The 20,190-nt window shown below is 35.1% G+C and overlaps 1 protein-coding gene across 8 annotated transcripts in view; it reads right to left on the reverse strand.

The window, feature by feature from the left end:
* The window catches only part of OPA1 (OPA1 mitochondrial dynamin like GTPase), a 50,008-nt gene that overhangs the window by 16,094 nt on the left and 13,724 nt on the right, over positions 1-20,190 (reverse strand). For all 8 annotated transcript variants that reach the window (XM_030456016.1, XM_030456015.1, XM_030456012.1 and 5 more), the window contains 22 exons: positions 17,971-18,024; positions 15,678-15,782; positions 15,220-15,306; positions 14,430-14,543; positions 14,039-14,119; positions 13,552-13,626; positions 13,177-13,248; positions 12,949-13,048; positions 12,598-12,728; positions 12,065-12,137; positions 11,901-11,973; positions 11,046-11,161; positions 10,395-10,459; positions 9,744-9,820; positions 9,115-9,280; positions 8,448-8,600; positions 7,765-7,873; positions 7,117-7,196; positions 5,921-6,061; positions 4,494-4,610; positions 3,142-3,235; positions 1,757-1,867 (listed from right to left, as the gene is read on the reverse strand). In XM_030456016.1, coding sequence (XP_030311876.1) covers positions 1,757-1,867; positions 3,142-3,235; positions 4,494-4,610; positions 5,921-6,061; positions 7,117-7,196; positions 7,765-7,873; positions 8,448-8,600; positions 9,115-9,280; positions 9,744-9,820; positions 10,395-10,459; positions 11,046-11,161; positions 11,901-11,973; positions 12,065-12,137; positions 12,598-12,728; positions 12,949-13,048; positions 13,177-13,248; positions 13,552-13,626; positions 14,039-14,119; positions 14,430-14,543; positions 15,220-15,306; positions 15,678-15,782; positions 17,971-18,024 — 2,194 coding nt within the window. The remainder of the gene's footprint in view (positions 1-1,756; positions 1,868-3,141; positions 3,236-4,493; positions 4,611-5,920; positions 6,062-7,116; positions 7,197-7,764; positions 7,874-8,447; positions 8,601-9,114; positions 9,281-9,743; positions 9,821-10,394; positions 10,460-11,045; positions 11,162-11,900; positions 11,974-12,064; positions 12,138-12,597; positions 12,729-12,948; positions 13,049-13,176; positions 13,249-13,551; positions 13,627-14,038; positions 14,120-14,429; positions 14,544-15,219; positions 15,307-15,677; positions 15,783-17,970; positions 18,025-20,190) is intronic.

The following is a 20,190-nucleotide window of genomic DNA, read 5'->3' on the forward strand; positions in this document are numbered from 1 at the left end:
TCCCGAAGCATGTTTTCAGCATGAACAGTGAGCTGCAAGAAGTTAACTTATTTAAAGATGGAACTCAAGATGCATGAATGAGCTGGGTTATATAAACACAGCTGCCTGGAACAGAAATACTGGACTTTGTTATTCAGGAGATCCCTTCCAATCCATTTCTAATTGAAATACAAATACTTTATAAATGTGTTTGTGGGAAGCAGGTATTTTTTTTTTTCCTTAAGTGCCCTGATCATCACTAAATGCTGTAGGAAGGACACTGTGCAGCCACCTGAAAGCTCAATAGTCTCTGCTATCAAAGTCTGTCTCAGGAGTATGAAAAAAACCAGCACCACAGTAAAGTCGTGTATTCACTGAGGGAAAGGCAAAGAAATCCTTTTTTTGTGTCATCTGCCCATAAAAATTATAACCACTGAGCAATAAAAGCATACAGAAGGTATAGAGAACATGGCTGATATGACTGTGGAGCTAAGCAGTGGTAGTTTTAAAAGTCTTCCCCTAGGTACAATAAGACAGAAGATGTCATCATACATTACTTTGTACTGTATAAAAGTTCTTTCCTTAGTATAAAGAAATGCAGTGAAGTGACAGTGTTTTCGCTACATTGTAATTTATGAAATGCATACTCAAAACTTGAAGCATATATAATACTACACTAACACCTAGGATTATAAACACAGACAGGCTGCTCTTACAGGTCCAGCTTTAGTTTACAAAATAATGACCCCAGCAGTTACTGCTTTGAAATGGGAGGTAACTCCAGAAGATGGTGAGAAGCAAAACTGACAATGCAAAAGTTCCCAGTTGATTTCTGTGCAAAACAAAGCCAGATTAACTTAACCCTTATGTATTTGCTAGTGCTCCTTTGCTTTGTTTTGAAGCTTGGAATATTCAAGGATAAATCAAAAGCACCAAGTTGACTCCATAGCAGTATTTAGTTAGAAAAAAATATTAACATGGCAAAGCAGGAAAGCAAGCAGCCCTGCTCACTAATAAAAGGATGTGAGTTCCTCATTAAAGATCTGTGTCCCGCCATACAGGCTAACACTAGTTTTATCTTAACATATAGATAGAAAGAGAAAGGAAAAAGCTTTACTTTGCAAAACACATTCCACACACCTTAAAAGAATGGCTACATGGAGGTTGATACAGGGTTTCAAAAGCAAAGCAGGAAATTTGGAGAGCATTATGAACCCACCATAAAAATTATATACTCCCACCTCTTGCTTCAGAGACTAGTTTAAAAAAAAAATAGATAATTTGTTCTAACTTACCAAACCAGCACTTCCAGCATTACCAAAAAATATGAATCCGTATATTTTGAATTTAATGTAAGCAAAACATTTGTTTTCTATGACACAGAAATATATAATTCTATAATTTAAAAAATTCCTTACAGTCAAGACTGAATCACCCAGAAACAGATGTCCAAGGTGTGGGATGACCATGCTGTTCTTGAAAATCAAGAACTTCTCTTTACAATAGTACTCTGTTCTAACTTTGTTTTCAATATCCTGATGAATATCAATACTTCAATATACTTGTATCAGTGAATTTACTTTGAGTGTAGATTACGTTGTTTTACCACGCTACCCATGTCCACCTTTCAATCAGTAAGATCTCACTGTATTTATGAAGGTGAATTCTGATATTAAATACTAGCACATCAACAACCCATATCACACTGAATGATCTCAAGGATAGCGGACAGAGTTTGATTATTTCAATCCAGTTCCAAAATCAAGTAGGTACTTACTGAGATCCTCTGCGAGCTGGACCCTCTTGCCAGTTAGGAGCTTCACTTTTTTTTCATTGTCCTCAGCAAAATCTTCAAGCACTTCCTTTACATTCTTCTCCAAGCGCCTTACTGTGAAAACACAAAACAACATGAGTGGTAACAATCCTGCATCTGTAATGACCTAGGGACAGAATTCTAGGAAGGTCTGTGTAAGATGCATATGTTACAATTATTGTAAGCCCCTTGTTAGAGACATTACAACAGAAAAATGTTTAAGATATTTAAACTTCAAAGGATACTTTCTCTCTGACTTTAATTATTATTGGCTGACGTTTTTAGGAGACTGCTTTACCATCTACTAAATTCATCAATTTCTTCTTTGAGACTGACTGTCCAACAAATTTTTAACAGTTATACTTACACTGTTAACAGCACTCTCATCAGACAAATCAAGACCAAGTCAATTAAAGGTAAAAGATGAAAAGATAAGTTAATGATGTCAGTGGAGTGTGGTACTGAATGACTGACGATACATAAAAGGGTGTTGACATATATACAAGGCTAAAAGGAATCAAAAGATTGTTAAAGCATCTTTTACACTCATACCTTTGCCCTTCATACTTGGAAGGAGCAACTCCTAACTTTCAGCCCAGCAGCTGCCAATCAGGTAGGCATTCTGAAGAGCCAAGACCTAGCTTTCTACATTTTGGGGAAATTTCCTCTCCATAGAGAGTAATTTGCATCACATTATGAGGTTTAAACCTTTTACTTGCACCTTCTTCAAGCAGCAGGTTGAAAATGACTTTATAGTTCAAAGGTCTTTATTCGTAATTGTACCGTGGTGTGAGTCGATTGCCACGTAAGTGATGCTTTATAAGGAAGCTGCTGCTGTATAACCTTATCTAGATACTACATGGCATATTTTGTATGGCTTTAAAAAAGTCTGAAATTGGGTTTTTTAATGTTTTGTTTTGTTTTTTAAATATAAAGCATTTTAAAATTCAGTCTACAGCCAGACTGACCTGAGAAAAATGCATACAGTTGTAGTGAAATGAGGCAACCAGGTGCCACTCCCTGGGAATTAGTGGCACCTGGTTGCCTCATTTCACTACATATAGTCACTACAATTCTTTCTGCTTGGAAAAAGATATTGACAACTTGCATCATGTAAGCTGAAAATATTTTAAACTGGGGAATGCTGAATTATTTAGCATAAATGGAAAGTCAAATCCTTTAATGCAAACAGAAGGTCAAATTTATTTACCTCTTTTAATTACCTAAACTGGACAAAAAAATTGAGAAGCCTTACTAAAGGGTGAAAGAAACACACAGCAAGAGGATCATCAGAAAATTTCTGAACTATTTTTTGTTTCATATACCTCCGTATTTTACATGAGCCTTACCTTCAGTGTTGGTAAGCTGCTGCCTCAGGGTATTTGCTGTAATTGCCAGCATTCGCTGTATTCGCCAGAAGAGGACAATATCATTACATTCAAGCTGAAATGAGGGAAGTTGTAGTGTCAGACCTCTGGTGTTGAGTCAACATCCTACACTTAAAACAATCTCTTGACATTCTGGTGGCAACTGTGAACTCTGCAAACATCCCCTGATCTTGCATAAATATTCCACAGAGTAACTGTCATAAGTAACAAGGGAACAACACTTCAATAACTGTTTAATACACTGCATCACCTTTACATTTACTATTTTCAACAGAAAGAGCTGTATCAAGGGTATCATGGAAAAATAATTTGCACATACTATGTGCAGACTGCTGAGCATAATCTAATGCTCACTGAAACACCACACTTGTTCATACCAAACACATTAAAAGACAACAGCTGAGCTCCAAGTTGTGAGTCCCTGTCTGACAAATGCAGTGTGGCAGGCCAAGGGTTGTATCTGCCAACATCAGGAAAGACAGTCTCTACATCTCCAAGGATGGCAGGAGGGAGCAATAAATTCACATTAGGATACCTCAGAAAAACTGTTACAGGAATAGGAGTTTAGTGTCCTGGAAAGGCACCTCTCTGCTCTAGGAAAGAATCTAAGATTCTTTCTTATCTCTTAGAAGCAAAAGTATTTCTACAGTAGTAAAGATTTCTGGCTATATAAGGATCATTGTTTCTTGTTAAAAAGAAAAGTAAAACTTCAACAGAAAGCAAGGAGCTTTCCTTTTCTAATAATTTATCTTGAATTTAAAATATAATGGTAAGAAAACCGTATACCCTTTCCTTTGTGCAACTTGGTTGTTGCACAAGCTCAGGTTTTCATAACTGGAAAGTCATTTAAAAGTCACTATAAGCTCCATAGTTTCTTTGTTTTTCTTTTGATCACATGGTTCCAAGCATTAACTCTAAACACTCACTTATCAAACTTAGCCCATAAAATCCCATTTCCTAAATGTTTTCTATGTTTCTCATATTAGTGACGTAAAGAAAGAGGTATCATTGGGAAAGTGGGACAAATGGATATCAACAAGCCAGCAATAGTTATACAATACTGTTTTTAAGAGCGTATTTTGAATACACATTGCTAAGTAAATGTTTAGGTGATGACTGATACCTAGTGGTCATTTTATAAAACTACCACCAGAAGAACATTTTATCAATGAAATAAATTTTATATGACACATGTAAAATCACCAGCTATCTGAAGATAAAGGGCCTAAAAGAAAGGTTAGGTTAGTTTAAAGTATTTGTAGCTGTTTTTCAACTAAAATGGTAATATTAAGGAAAAACACTTCTTCTATTACCTCTGAGTCCACAAAATGCCTCTGATAATAATAGAAGCCTCTTCGACACAGATTACAGTGGTTCAAAGCAGTCTTCAGGAAATATCTTCTATAAATTTGGTGCCATGTGTCTTTAATCTAGGAAAACAGTACTTAAATGTTACTACATAAATACACATCCTCACTATCATGCATTGATGACTGCATTTAATTTCAAAACAAACACTCCAAGTTACACTATTGCTGTGACATAGTAGATGTTTAAATATTTGTCAGCAATTCATGTGCAACTAGGATACAATTAATGTGTTAGTTACATTTGGCAAACATTACAGATGGCTGTCAATTTAAAAATCTGCTCTTCCATGCCTGTAACATAACTGAATGCTGAAAAACCTTGTCTGCAGCCAAAATTTAAAATTTAAGGTATATACCACAATACAGGACAAACTGTTCTACTTGGCATGATGCAATCTTCACATTAACCTGAAAATACTCATAAACTTATTAGTTAAACCAGATTAGAGCAGAGAAATATACACTGCGTCTTATGTAAACACACATTTGTAACTTTTCTTGATAAGGCTTAATTTATGTTCCAGTTCATAAAAATATTTTCATAGATAAAGCTCTTAGGAAAAAACCTGTTAAATGAAGTATCAGTTTCTTAGCTAGAAGATGTGGATCACCACTCTGACCTTTAGGAAAAGGTACAGTAAGTGTTGTATAGGAATGAGGCAGCGAGCGTATTTAAATTCCTCTACCTTGAATAAGTACATGTATTAACAATGAAAAAGCAGCCAAAGTTACTGCAGAAAATAAATCACTGCTAAAGGAAATCTACACCTATTCCTTATTAATGTTTGAATTATAATTTATTTAAAATTTTATATTTAATTAGATAAAAGGCCTAATTATGGTTTGAGAGCCATACACTGCAATGACATAAATCACCTTCCCGAGCATTTTAAATGTATAATACATTCCCACAGGGCACTCTAAAATTTCTACCTTTTTCCAAGTGTTTTTAAAAAATTTCCCTCTCTTCAATGTACTTAAGAAAGTAAAACTGCACATAAAACCACATCAAAAGATGAGGAACGCACGATAACTCTTTATTGTGCCTTGCCCAAAAAGGCTTTGATTCCACCATATCATATATGAACAACAATTTCAAACAAGCTTTGTTACAATGCAGGTAAGAAAATCTGCTCAACAGACTCCAATTTCAGTCTAAACTGACTTATTCCAAAGCACTGTACACTGCATTCTGTCAACAGCCATCAGAAGTGTGCTAATTGTGTGCAAAGAGTAATTCAGAAAATCTTCTGGAAACATCTGAATTAGAAACTCAGTATTTAGATGGAGTTTTTTGTATGTTATCTACCAAGAACATGCAAATGTCCACAGTGGGATTCCATGTGCTTAGTTACAATTCTGCATCTTACCAGACATGGGTCCACAGTTATTCCTCTTGCTTCAAGATTCTTTCTGACAGTTGTCACTTCATCATTTGCCAAATAAGCTGCATGATCTTCACTGCATTTAATTAACTTCTCAAGTTCATTTTTTGTTTCATTCCGAATATTCTAGAATAAGAATTATTAGTTAGAATTAATTACAATAGACTTGGAGATCACCAGCACTTCCTCAATGAACAGTCTACCTGCTTAAGCCAGAAGAGAAATTTGACACTATTTGTGACTCAGAAAGTTATTTGTGCAAAACCAAAAATATTTAAAAATTGATAATTCATTGTCATTTTTTTCTTTTCATTATACAAAGATATACAGAAGAGGAAGTTGGGGAAAATAAAAATCATAGGTGTTTGCTTCCTTTGCCCTCCATGAACATCTACTAGCAGGGTTCACATTAAAACAGCTATCAAGAACTCTCCATGGATTCATACCTTTAAGTTGTTGCTCATTAAATTCAAGTAAGATAGGCTGAAGTCACTGCCTTTCTCCCATACCTGGCTGCATACAGTTGACTGTAAAACTCCTTCCACTGAAATAATTACTTTCTACTGTATTCTCTTAGACTCTACTTACTTCTTTAAAGTATGATTCAGTTTGAGAAATATCTAGAAAAAGTAACATAAAAAGCCCATCATCTCTGGGCATTGAACAGATGGTGCTATTTAAATTCAAAAGAAATTTCCAAAAACTATGAGCAAATGAGAAAAGTGGTTATCATGAAAATGCTCAAACAGAAAATACAACTGTAACTAGAATGCTATGATAATGCTATCTCATACTAATTCAATTGAAATGGAGCACAACAGGAAATTTCACATGACTTCTACTTGAAGGGCATGCTCGGAAAGTTTAAAAGAGAATAGAATAGCCCAGTTTCCATCAATTCTTTCTACTGAAAGAATTTTAATTTTCAGGTCCATGGCATAATAAAGATGTAATTCAGCTGAAGAACTGAAAAATGTTTACAAACTGCTACATATCTCCAGTTCAAGAAAAGTAAATGGAATTCTCTGTGGTGCAATATTTAAAGCAATGAATAGCAGAAGCTATTGTATTTAAAACCACTTTTTCAAAGTCATCTGAATAGTTTGAAGAAGGTTAGTATTTTCAAAAAGCTACTGAGTAAAAAGCAGTTTTCTAAAGTTAGTAAATTTTTTTTCCCCTACCTGTTCTTTGGTGCGGCCTATCCAGTATAACCACCTTTTTTTCCAGTCTGGACCCACCATATCTTCAATAACAGATTCAGCTAAAAAAGGAACATTGATATTAAGTATCACACAAAACATAACCAACCTAATTTCTAGTTCTAAAATTAGGTACATAATCACCCATATTGAATCAAATCAGATGTCTTTCACTAAAATTTAAGAGTGTTTGCCAACCGGTACTTACCTCAAGGTAGTATATAAAAACCCCTAATATCCCTCCACTGAAACAGTCCTCCAGTTTCCAAGTTAGGTATTTAAAAACAAATCTCACCTTGTTGCAACTTGCACCAAAATTAATTATCGTTGGTAACAACAAAGGGACCAGCTCCTTTCTCTAAATTTCTTCTATTCTTCTACATGCTTTAAGACCATTTTCTGACTCTACAGGTCTCTGCTACTTGTATTTCAGTTGTTTCATTGCAAGAGCAAGAACACCAGTTTTTGAGGCTGTATTTTGCTAAACATTTCTATCAATATTGGTACCACTTTAAACTGTCACCACTGTCTCAGTTTTGATACAAAAGCTTGCACTGCAGTGAAGTCAACAAGTCTGAAAATTAGCCCATGTTAAAAAGCACAAAAAATGCAACATATCACATAACTTACTGTCTTTGAGACGACTTTGGAGTGTCTCTTCCATAAAATGAATAGCTGCATCCCACTGCTGTTTATCAGATATTGACCGATCTTCTAAGGCGTTATGCTGGATGACTCGCTGCAATGCAGAACACTGTTTCAGCATACTATAAATCATTTATTCAGCGTTTAGTAAAAAAAGACTTCTGACATTATCTTCGTTTTCTGATGCCTACAAACCCAGCATGTATTTGGCACCTTTTCAAAGCACCGAAAATATTTCCTTGTGCCTTCAATTGACTCTCTTCTATAGCCTAGCATAAATAATGTAAAAAATACAGCAAACAATATGAAACCCTTCCAGATCAAAGAATCTATGAAGATGGTAATGAAATGCTGTTATTGTATGTGGCTAGACTTAACAGAACAAATAAGCTGATGCTCAACAATTCTCACAAGAGCCAGTGGATTATGGACTTCTTCCTGAAATAACTAAACCGTTTTATTAGTTGTTTAGGGCATTAAATTAAAAAAAGGTAACAAAAAATAGTTGAGAAACACTGAATTAAAACCTCAGATTAAGAAGGAGAGATGGATGCATGTGCCATTTTACAATTACATCAAAAGAATGCAGTAAGTACTGAATATGCCGCTTCCGTAAAATTGTTTCTACAGCAATTAGCAACAACGCAAAAAACCCCACTACATTATACCAGGCTATCCTCTGCTCTCTCATTCCATTTATGTCGTTTAATACTTTCTTCTTTGACAGCTTGTTTCAATTTATCAAAGATATCATCGTGCTCTTTTCCTTTTTGTTCTGTCATGAAACGGGAAAATTCTTCTTGCAAAGTCTCCCATGCCACCTAGAAAGTTAGCAAAAAATGCCTACTGAAATGGACTGTTACACCATGCATCAGCTGGTAAGCAAACAAGTATGAAAATCTGCATACTTTTTTAAAAAAACATACAAATATAAGACACTGGCTTCTTCTTTGCTGCCTTATCCATTCACTAATAAAGTCAAAAATAAACTTTGCTTAGCTATGTTGCAGCAAGTGGAATTCTGTTGAACTTGCATAAGTCTATTAAATTAAAATACACCTAGCTTGAAAGGTTCATTTTACCTTTTAAAAGGAGGTTTTTTTCTTCATCTTTATAGGCAAAATTCACTAGTAGAGAAAAACACAATGTTTCTGCTGGATAAGCTTTTTAGCATCCAGGTCTTGCTAGGCTTTTCTGCCATGTAAACTGATTAGAAGAACTGCAGTCAACCCTTCAAACCATTACCTTATGTTTTTGGAGCTATGCTTTTATTCAAAAGGTTTTGCAAATCTGTTTTTAAATTTTAAAACTTTTTAAAAATAACTAAATTCTCACCTCTACTGCTTTATTAGGCAGTTGCTTGTCAGTCCACTGCTTCAGTTTGATGTCCACAGTGGTGTTAAATGTCCCTGAGTTCATAGTCTGTGCTGCTGGAAGGTAGATATTCTCAATGACATGGGTAGATACCCTTTCCCATAAAGTTTTCTGAAGAATCTCCTCCCTAAAATGGAAGTTATAACACATATGATGACTTTCAATACAAAAGTGCCTAACAGGTATGCATTCAATTTGTTAATAACACTGACTACAGAAAACACTCCTGAAGACATCAGGATACAACTTCAACCAAATTCTGCTTGGAACCAAGGACACAAATACACAATGTTTTCAGCAGCAAAGACAGCTTCAGAGGTTGTCCTGTACAACTCTTATGGCTGCCACTGCACTGCACAACAGTTTCTTGCAGACTTCACTAATTCCAGTATAACTATACAGTGCATATGCATCACAGGTGGGGAAACGATAAGGGGGCAGACTGTAAAGCATCAAAATGATTTGACTGAAAAAGTCTACACTCCTAAAAAAACATGTGAATTTTTTAGTATTTGTTGGAACATATAGTTTCCTATATGGGATTTTCAAAAAAAAAAAAAAAAGAAGAAAAAAGAGAAGTATTATCATACCAGTGCTTTGGTGTGACCTGAGTCAAACTTATGACTTCATCGAGAATCTCATTCTTTGCTTTTTCAAACAGTTCATTCTATGCAAAAGGCAAAATATGAAATAAGATTAAGTACGAGTTGATCATGTTTCCATTTACATATAAAAAGCAAAACCTTTTTCATATGGTTTTTGAGCCTAAAATGATACCTTCAGATCATGAACAACGCACGTGCTTGTCATAAGCTACCCTGGTTTACCATACATCTTCCCACTCATCTCTTAAAAGCCTCAGGACAGGCATGGCATTTGATTCAGGAGCTCTATAAAAGAATTAATGAATGGGACCATGATAGTTTTGCTACTCTGCCTGAAAGATCAGGGAATGTTAACTTTGTTGCAAACAAACACTGGCCTATGCCAAGTTAGGTCAATATGAAGAGTGAAGGACTTGTTGAAGAAAGAAGTATCACAATTTTGAAGCACACTATTTCATAAAACTGAGAGCTCAGTATTTCCTCCATCTATGATAATTTACTGATCTCACATTTTAAATTGTTAGTACTTTATGGTAACTATAAGAAATCTCTGCAAGATAGATTAAAAGGCATAAATTTTAGTCCATAATCTTCAACACTTAATAGCACATAAATTAAAGCAGGAGTGTAATTTACCCTGTCAAGCTCTCGCAACCGGGGGTAATTGTTCTTCCATTCAGTCTCAAGATTGAAACGTGTGGCTGCAAAAAAATCAGAAACAAGGCCTTAATTTTTTAAAATTTTCCATCTCCACTTCATAACAATCTTAAAGGTTTAGCAGCTCCTAAAACTACAGGAAATCTTGCTTATGATAAGTTCTCTAAGACCGCTTAGTGGCTCTGCAAATGAAGAAAGTTTTTTGCTGTCTATGCTTACATATTCTTAAAATTGCAGTATTCATTCATTTAAAAAAAAACATTCAACTTCCAGCTCTGTATTAGCCAGTCCTGCCTTGGCTGATCAGGTAGTATCTTTATAAAGGAAGTAATTTTAAACAACATCCAAATCCAGTGGAAGAACTGTTTTGCCCACAAAAAAAATAGAATTTTTTTTCTTCCTACTTACTCCTTTGGCTTTCAGATCATGTGTGTCCTTCACACCATTAATTATTTTTTTAATGTGCTTTTGTAAAGATTAGCAGGGGCAATTACCAATTCATGATAAAAGGTGACCATACAAAACAAAAACCACAAATGCCCCAGCATGCTGACAAAACAGTACTATACATATGTAGAAGAACTGTTGAACAGCAAGGTGCAATTTCACTTGGTTTTTGAAGTTGTTTACCTTTAAAAGCATCTGCTTGCTGCTCCACAGACTCTCTCACCATTTTCCAAAAGCAATCCGACACAGCAAGACTCAGGTTCTTTGTTGTTACCTGGTGTGCTTTCAGCATAGATGTCCTGTATAGAAAGACAAATGGAGGAAATTCTTGTCTGCATACTTATGCTCTCTGGCTCACATTTTCTCCTCACAAGAATAAAGCTTTGCTTTTATGGCACAGAATAACATGTTAATGTGCACCTAACCCAAATTCCAGGCTATTCCTCCGAAGTAGATAATCAACAAAGAAAGAAAAAAACCAAACCAAAACAACAACAAATAAATTTTTTTAGAGGTTACAGTACAAGTACTGCAGTCCCAACGACCATGCAAGTTAATTTACTGAGAAAATCCAAGGCCGTGTAATTAAAATTCTGCCCAATGAACTTCAGCCTAACACACAAACTAACTCTTTGAACACAACACTTGTTGTTACACCAAGACAGAAGGTTACTTAGAAGCACTAAAACTCGTATCTTTAAGCTGGATTCAGCTTAAAGCTGTATCGAGTGCCTACACACAGGTTAGGAATGGAGTTCTTTAAAAGGCAATGAGAAGACAGAAACATCTGAAGAGAGCCTCAAACTGCAGTGGAATCAGTTGCTGCCTGAAGGTATCTATCTTCCTCTTTTCACTGACTTACAGCAAGCATTAGGAAATAAGACTAGCTCGGTCACATCAACAAGATACTTTAACTGATTAAATCTAAAATACTGTTCTCACAATGCAATCCTTTTTTTTTAAGCTCAACAAGAAAAACAGACGCTCGCATTTACCAGCACAGGCTCATTTTAGTGAAAGTAATAAACAACAACATACTTTAACAACTTTGAATTTTGAAAAAATTCCTCTTCATATTCTTTAATGGATTCAATGCTTTCACTGCTGTTTCCTGGAAAAAGAAAAGAGTGCTGCAACAGTTCCATTTAGACAGTTTTCTCTGCTATCAATGAGAAAACACAGAGAGACAGAGGTCTCCTTACCTTTTCCAGTAACGACTGCAAAATAACCCAAAGCTTTCATTGGGAAGAGTTTGCCTTCAATTATTTGCTGGATCTATGAAAATAAAGGATCAAGACTACTGTAAGAGGCAATTTGTCATGGGGCTATGAGTTCTACTCATAAAAGAAAAAAATAAAGGCATAAACCAAATGAGACATAACATAGCAAAACACAAAATAAAGTGAAAAAGCCTATGCCAGAATATCCTAATGCCTTCTCAAGAACTGGAACTTAGGCCACACACATGAAAGGAAAAAATATCATAGTAAGCTTAACCTAAGCTGTGACCAAAGTCATGCGACTGATCACTAAAAGCAAAGACTGAGCACTAAAAGCAAAGACTGAGGGAGACTGAAAACAACCACTATCCAAAAAAATCATACTAAAAAGAGAAATAAGGACTCAAAACCATCTAGAAGAGGTAAATGAGGTCCAATATTTCTGACACCATCTCAAGTATTTTTCCGTGTGTGACTTCAGACATCATAAAATAAGAAAAATTGCTTCCACTCACTCTGTTTGGGCTAGCCACGTTTTTCTCAGCAAGATCAACTTTAGTCAACACAAAAATTGTCCGTTTTCCTTGGGGATCCATTTGGCTAACTAAGTCTGTGACAATACTGCGTTCTGCATCCACTGATCCATCTGAAATAAACAAAATCAAAGTTATATTTTTAGGGACTATTTAATCTAGCATGAGGTACTGAACGTATAGCAGGTATCAAGCAAGTTTCATGTTACAACTTAAAACCAGTAAAATTACACTTACATTCAATTTAGTCAAGAGAGTCCCAAGATTAACAGAAGAATCACAATTAATTTAAAAAAATCCCATCAGATGGGTAACCATCTAGACTCTTATTACCTTGAATACAAAGAATGATGGCATTGGGATTCTGCATGTAGGCCTTGCTGATGCTAAAGATAGTTTCCTTCGTATCTGGAGCCATACCTGATGTCACAGTCTTTAATATGTATATGGAGATATAAATTTCAAAGAAAAAAAGAAACAAAGATGTAAAACAGAAAAAAACAACACCTAATGTTCTCACTAATAACAAACTTTTTTTTTTTTCATTTATTGCATACTTACACTAATGACTCCAGGTAAATCAACCAATACCATTCTCTGCAATCCAGGACCCTTCACACTTAAGGAGATGGTCTGTGATGTAAAATTGGAATTAAAATTTTATACACGCACCTACTTCGTATGTAAATACATACACAAACACATATAAGTTAACTGGATGCCTATTTACACACATATGCTTTATACCAGCAACGTCTAATTTTAAAAATAGGAAGCCAAAGTTTATATGCGTAACAGATTTTAACAGTTCAAATGCACTTCATACAGTGCAAAAATTTAAGTATACACAAACTGGATTCAGTCTCCTATTTGAACAATACTTACAAAAGTTAGAGATGTACAGATATTTACTGCTACATATTTGACAAGTCTTACCTCAGTACTAACAGTACACCCTTCCTTCACACTGTTCCTCATTCTGATTTCTATTTCATTTCTCAAGGCCGCAAGCTGTTTTGAGAAAAAGTATCAAATATAAAGCTGCTTCTAATCATCACAAAAGAAAAATTACCAACATAAGCGAATAAGTTCATCCAGGGATTAAGATCTCTTTTTACAAATACTATTTCAAATGCATGCTGAATAGTTAAGTGTGGTAAATGGGGCTCTTAATGACAGATAATCTGCGGGCCCCTGCATACTCTTAAAAAAGTCTTGGCACAAGAGCACCTCCTATATTTTATCCACTTAAGCCCTCCCCCAGCCACAGACCACACTAAAAGATAATTTAATAACTCATATAATGTCTTGCCCCACTAAACATATCTCACTAATTAAGCAGGAGCTAATAGCTCAAAGACACACATTTTTTCAGATAATTAATGAAAGTCACATTAGCTTCCAGTCACTTCTTCATACTTACATCCTCTTCCTTAGTCAGATCAAACTCCCGAGAGCTGTCTTTGAATAAAGCCACATGGTGAGGACCTTCACTAAGCGTTACCTAAATGGTAGAAGCCTTATATGAAAAAGCAAATCTAATCAGATAAACATGAGAAGCAAGTAGCATGTGTACACATCCTGCTGCAGATAAACAGCTATGTGTAATGCTTATTTAGCACAGGAGTACTTACAGTAGGAACTACTACTACTCTGATAGTACATTTGGATCATATATAGGCTTGCAGAAGTTGTCATTGACTGTGACAACTCACTTGTCCATAGGCCATAGTTCACGTATGGTATAATTAATGGCATGATCAGGGGAAGAAAAATAGGGCAAATCCTGATTCAGAGACTGGAATGTTTCTTACCTTAACAGGGGAACGTGTCATCATCTCCCCAGACCCTCGAGGGAATATCCGGGCTTGAGCAATCATTTCCAGCACACTGGTTTTTCCTGCACTTTGATCTCCAACCACCACCACCTTAAGTAAAAGTGTATATATCTTTTGGCTTTCAGCAGTACATTTTGGAAGCCTATACAAAAGCTGACTAAAAAGACAGCAAATGTATTGATTTAAATTCAGAATCCTTGAAGAAACACTAACTTGGAGTAATGCAAAAAAATGACTTGTGCTTAAGACACCACAGGCCACCAAGCACCCCATGGGCCTAGCCTGCCAAGCCACCTCATAAAGAAAGGAAGTGCTTCCTGCTCAAGTTTAGGCAGCTGTTCTCTCCTTGAACAAAACCCTCCCAGCTGTCAAAACACCGTCGACTACTCTTCTGGTATTTGCTGCTTTTACCTGGAGAAGGCTGAACTCTCATGTTGTTTGCTGTCATTTCCCCATCTTACTGGCTTCCAGTGGTACTGACCAGCTCCCACTGGGAAACACAGTCATTCTACAATGCTGACCAAACCTGTTTAGAATGAAAGGCTGATCCAAAATATCTGGATCTAGACTGAGTTTTGTCTATGAGATGAGACAGACTTGACATAGTTACACTGGTTATTCTCAAAGTTCTTTTGCTGCATTTAAACTGGGTAATATGTAATAAGCTTAACACTAGTGCTGCATTATTCTAGAATATAATTAAATGTTCTATGAAATGATAAAACTGGTGTTTCAGAAAAAAACATTGAATGCTTTATCTACTTACTCGAGGTAGGTGATCTTGAGTGTTGTAATTGGCATCATAATCAGATAGGATGTCAAGTACTTCAGAATACATATCAATCAAAGACTTCTACAAAAAACAGTAGAGAGAATTCACAGCCAATTAACAGAGACTAGGTTTCAGAGTACTTTTTATATATATTCTGTAAACTTATGTTTTTAACCTCTCATGATGGTGTGAAACCCTAATGGTTTAGGTATATTACTAAGTTAGACCTGGTAACCCCTTTGTGCTTTTCAACTTAAGCCATTTCCAAAGTTATGAAGTAAACAAAACAAAAACAAAAAGATGTATAAAGGCCTTAGAGTGCCAAAAATAGCATAGATATCTTATAACAAATGTTAAAAGCTCATATACAAATTAACAAATATAATTTTGAATAGCATCCTGGAAAATATGGCATAATTCTATTTCTATGATGATCTGTAACACTGAAGTACCTTTAACTTCCTCTGATGAATTCCCTTGTCATCTCTTTGCAGTACCAATTTTCTTAATTCTTTGTTTTCCTTCTCCAATCGCTCAAGCATTCTTTGGTATTTCAGCTACAAAAGAGTGGTATACAAATACACTTTTGTGATTAAAATGTGGTACATTCACATAAGTAAAATACAGGAAAAATACATTATTCTTCAAGCACGTCTAGAAAATATAGACACCTTTGTGATCACTACAATTTATTAAAAATACAAAGCAATGAAGGCAGATTATTATCAACACAATGCCTTTGCTTCAGAAGTTTTACTAAGACCACAATGTTCAAACTCGGTGGTATCTAAATCAGTCTCTAAGCATCTCAAACAAAGCATTATTTTCAAAGGAGCTACATGTGCAGTAAGACAGAAAATAGTGTCAGTGGGAACTAGCTGTTTTACCAAAAAGAACAATGGGCTTACATGTGATTTGCAAGCCTAGTTCAGATCCTTTCTACAGTATACACAGTTAATAAAACAACTGTACCAGCTCAGTCCTGTTAAGGGGAGGTTACGATAGCGCTTTGATGATGAGACATGAATACAGTTTTGAAACCCAGTCCGAAATCTATTTTCTGTGATGTGGAACTGTATTTGGCTTTTCAGCATGTTCTAAGACAAAACACCTGGGAGGAAATCATGTTGCTGTCTAAATAAGAACCGTAAATCATATTAGCTGAGGAACCATGGTTCCTGCTCTGTAAGGACTTCCTAAGGGATGAAATATCCCTTTGTAAAACGTACACCCTCAGAAGGGCTGGAAATGCTCCTTGTTGAGCAAATTACCTACTGAATTCATTACCAAATTTCAGAGAAGATGAAAATGATTTTATGTTTGTGACTTTGTTCTTAAATAAGATATGCTTGTATATACTTGCATCCCTCAGAGAAGATACTAGATACTACTCTTTTAACATTGTCAGGTTCTAAGTACAAGTTTTCTGTACAGAAAACACAATAACATGCATATACTTGCTATATACAAAAATTTATATTAAAAGAAATGGACTTTACAAATCTCTATTATTGAACTCCTATGTCCTCTTAAGTTAGGTCACACACATTTTAAAGGTCCACTTGGAAAAGGAGTGATCGTAAAGCTGTTCTACAAATCTTTTCATTTTCTGCCAGTTAATGAAGCAGGCTTTTCTTTAACAAAAGTAACATGAAGAAATACTGAAAACTGGATTTCACTTGTAAAACCACATCTTCTTACAGATTATATTAAATTACAACAACCGAACCATATGCAAGACACTCAGAAACTGAAAGTGGCCTGGGTTTTGTGAAGCAATAGCTTTTAGAAATGTATATTAAAAATCTTATCAACAGCTGTCATTATTATTCAAATTTTCACTTTGATTTTTTTTTTAAGAGGACATCATTCTGAACAGCACCATCCTCTTCTCTTTCTTAAAGGGATTAGATATTCTCTTAAATTCCAAAGAGAGATCAGAGAAAAAGCTTTTCATCTGCCCCTAGCAGTTCTCATACTGAATAGTCCAAGCAAAGAAACAGCTTTAATTAAAAGAACTGCTTAAACCTTCACAAGACAGATTCTGATTAGGATGGCTTACATACAAATCTAGCATTGTAACTGCACTTAGTTTTCTCAATGGAACAAAAAAAGATACCTTGGGTATCTTGAATGCCACTGTACTATAATCTGAATGTCTTACCCCTACTATGTGGTATCTATTTTTCCTCTTGGACCTCTGCTGTTTGGTTAACAAATGTATTTAAAAGCTTCTTTACTTTACTAGAAATGAAGTTTCAGAGATTAAGGGATTAAAATGGAACTCAATAAGTAAACTCATTTCCTTTCTGCAACAGATGTGCCACTAATACATATATAAGACACCACAGATCTATTTAGTAGCAATTAAGTTATAAAAGACAACTGTAGAATGCAAGGAGTAAATTTAGAATATATAACAAGTTAGAAACTGGAATAGCACCACTGTATTTATGTAACACATTTGAGCTGACTTTACCTTTCAGGAATACACAACATTGAAGGCAAGGAAGGTATTTGCCTTACTCTTACTCTCCCCTCTTGCATTCTGTCAGTCACTGTCAGAGAAAGAACAGTGTGGAGCAACCTTTGGCCTGTGCTAACAGTCAACTCTGCATTGATCAATGAAAAGATTGAATAAAGTTCTGCATTTTTACCAAATATCTTACATTCCAAGCATGCTTTTGACTAGTAAATCTGAATGTGCTGTACATAGATTGTCACTTGGAATATCAGAAAAGTTACCTGAGTGCGTAGAAGTTCCTCTTGAAGTTGATCAACTTTCTCTTTGTCAGAAACCTACAAAGAAAAACAATCATGGCTACTAACGAAGTGTTTATCCACTGCAAGAAAGCAAATCACAAACTGAAAGTTTAACTCCACATACTAAAATTAACTTTACATGCATTTTAAAGCAAGTAAGATTCTTCAATTAGCATTTGACATTTAGCATTGATGAGAAGTTCCATCTGCAGCAGGACGTTCACATAAAAGATAATTCCAGTACAATTCACATAAAAAAATAATTTCAGTCATAATTCCAGTACATGCAAATGCAAAAATTAACCCTTCAAGACTAGGAAATGTGTCTTAAGGAAAACTGTATGGACCTCAGAGCTCTTTGGACACTTACTTAAATGTAATTTTAGTGGTCAAAATCTCAGGATCCCATGTGTTCTGAATTAGCATTATTTTAATAGGATACATCACTAAAATGCTTGCTACAGAAACCACTTCAAGGTAAGTATTTACTATTTCTGAATCTTCAAGGGCACCCTTATACCCTATTTGTATTTTTTCATAATTATACTCCTAAACATGCATGCACAATCTCATAAAATGCAGTTAGAACAGTCTTGAAAGGTTATTTTAAAATTACTGAAGTTAAATTAAAAACTGGAAAAATTAGGATATTATAATACAAAACATTTTGAAGTTCAAGACATAAATGTAATAAGATCAGGCAATTACAGCCATTCCTAGTTAAATATTCTTAAAATAGGTTCATCAGGATGTAAACCCATCTGCTCAAAATAATCCCTTCTAGTAACACAATGACAAAAGCAATTAAGATGCAATACACATTCACATAAGTATTTACAAACATGAAAATCTAATGCTTGCCTGATGAATTATTAGATTTAGAAAAAATTATCTGAACAATTAGCAAAAGAATAACGTAGGTAAAAGCTTTAATATTTAAATAACGCTTATGTAATAAAGTTGATGTAACATTCAGAACTCAAGTTAGCTTCCTATTAGGAAGAGCATATTATCCAACACAGAGAAGACATTTGTTACTCAGACACAACTCAGATTAGTAACTATAGTTTCACACCAGTTGTTACAAATTAAATAAGAAAAATATCCAATTATTCCATGATTGAAGAGTCAGCTTGGATTGCTTTCTACAAGGTGCAGGCACAGTCCTGTATATTACAGGTTTAATAACTGAATATCAATCAATATCCAACTTATTTTCTTATTCATAAACAGCAGAAAGGAAGTGGTGTAAATTGAATTCCCTTTCATTTATGTTAGTTGGCTCAGCAATAACAGAAGTGTGACAGAAACAGGGTTAGCTTAGCACACTGACAACTTGATGCGTGCAGCCCCAATGTGGTACATGCAAATAAACATTCACATATATGCACACACTTTCAACGCCTCAGAGGCAAAAGGGGTAAGTAAAAGACAAGAAGAATGTTGTGAAGAGTCAGAAGAAGCAAGAAAATAAAGGAAAGTGGAAAAAAAAAAGTGTTTCCATCTGCTGCAGAGTTTCAAAACAGTTAACATTTTCCCCGCTCCCTGCTCTTAAGCAAGCAGTTCCTGAAAGCACTGCTGGGGCCTTAATGCAACTTTGAAGCACACACAAAGGGGTTACCTCTGACCACAGGAGCACTGCTGTTATGTACACTATCCTTATGTTTAACACAGCAAGTAAAAATATGGCACACAGCTACATATTGCAAGATGTGAAGCACAGAATTATCCAGCACTAAATGATTAAATCTATTGGACAACTATATTTGTCAAAAATAGCAAACAGTTCTACAATCATGTATATGCTTCAGCACTTGGGTCAGATGTTCTTCGAACATTAGCACATACAGTATTTTAACATGAGATTTAAAATATTGCTAAAAATTTTAAGTTGTCCATAAAAGCTAAAACTATTATAACAATCCAAAGTACTAAAGCCACAAAGTACTAAACCTATGACCTATGATTTCTACTCAAAAACCATAAAATAAAAAAATCAACTATTAAAGTGTCTCTAAATAAGCACATCAATATTTATTTACTTCAGTTCAGCACAGTTTGTACATCAAGATTCCTCCTTCTTTCTTCATTGCAACCATAAGGAGTTATGAAAAAAGAAAACTGTGGGGCCACTGCAGTCAAGGGTTCCTGCACACCAAGATGCAGACACCAGTTCACAAAGATTACCAGAAGCTCTTTGCA

Source organism: Calypte anna, chromosome 9, assembly GCF_003957555.1.
Source record: "Calypte anna isolate BGI_N300 chromosome 9, bCalAnn1_v1.p, whole genome shotgun sequence".
NCBI classification, from domain to species: Eukaryota; Metazoa; Chordata; class Aves; order Apodiformes; family Trochilidae; genus Calypte; species Calypte anna.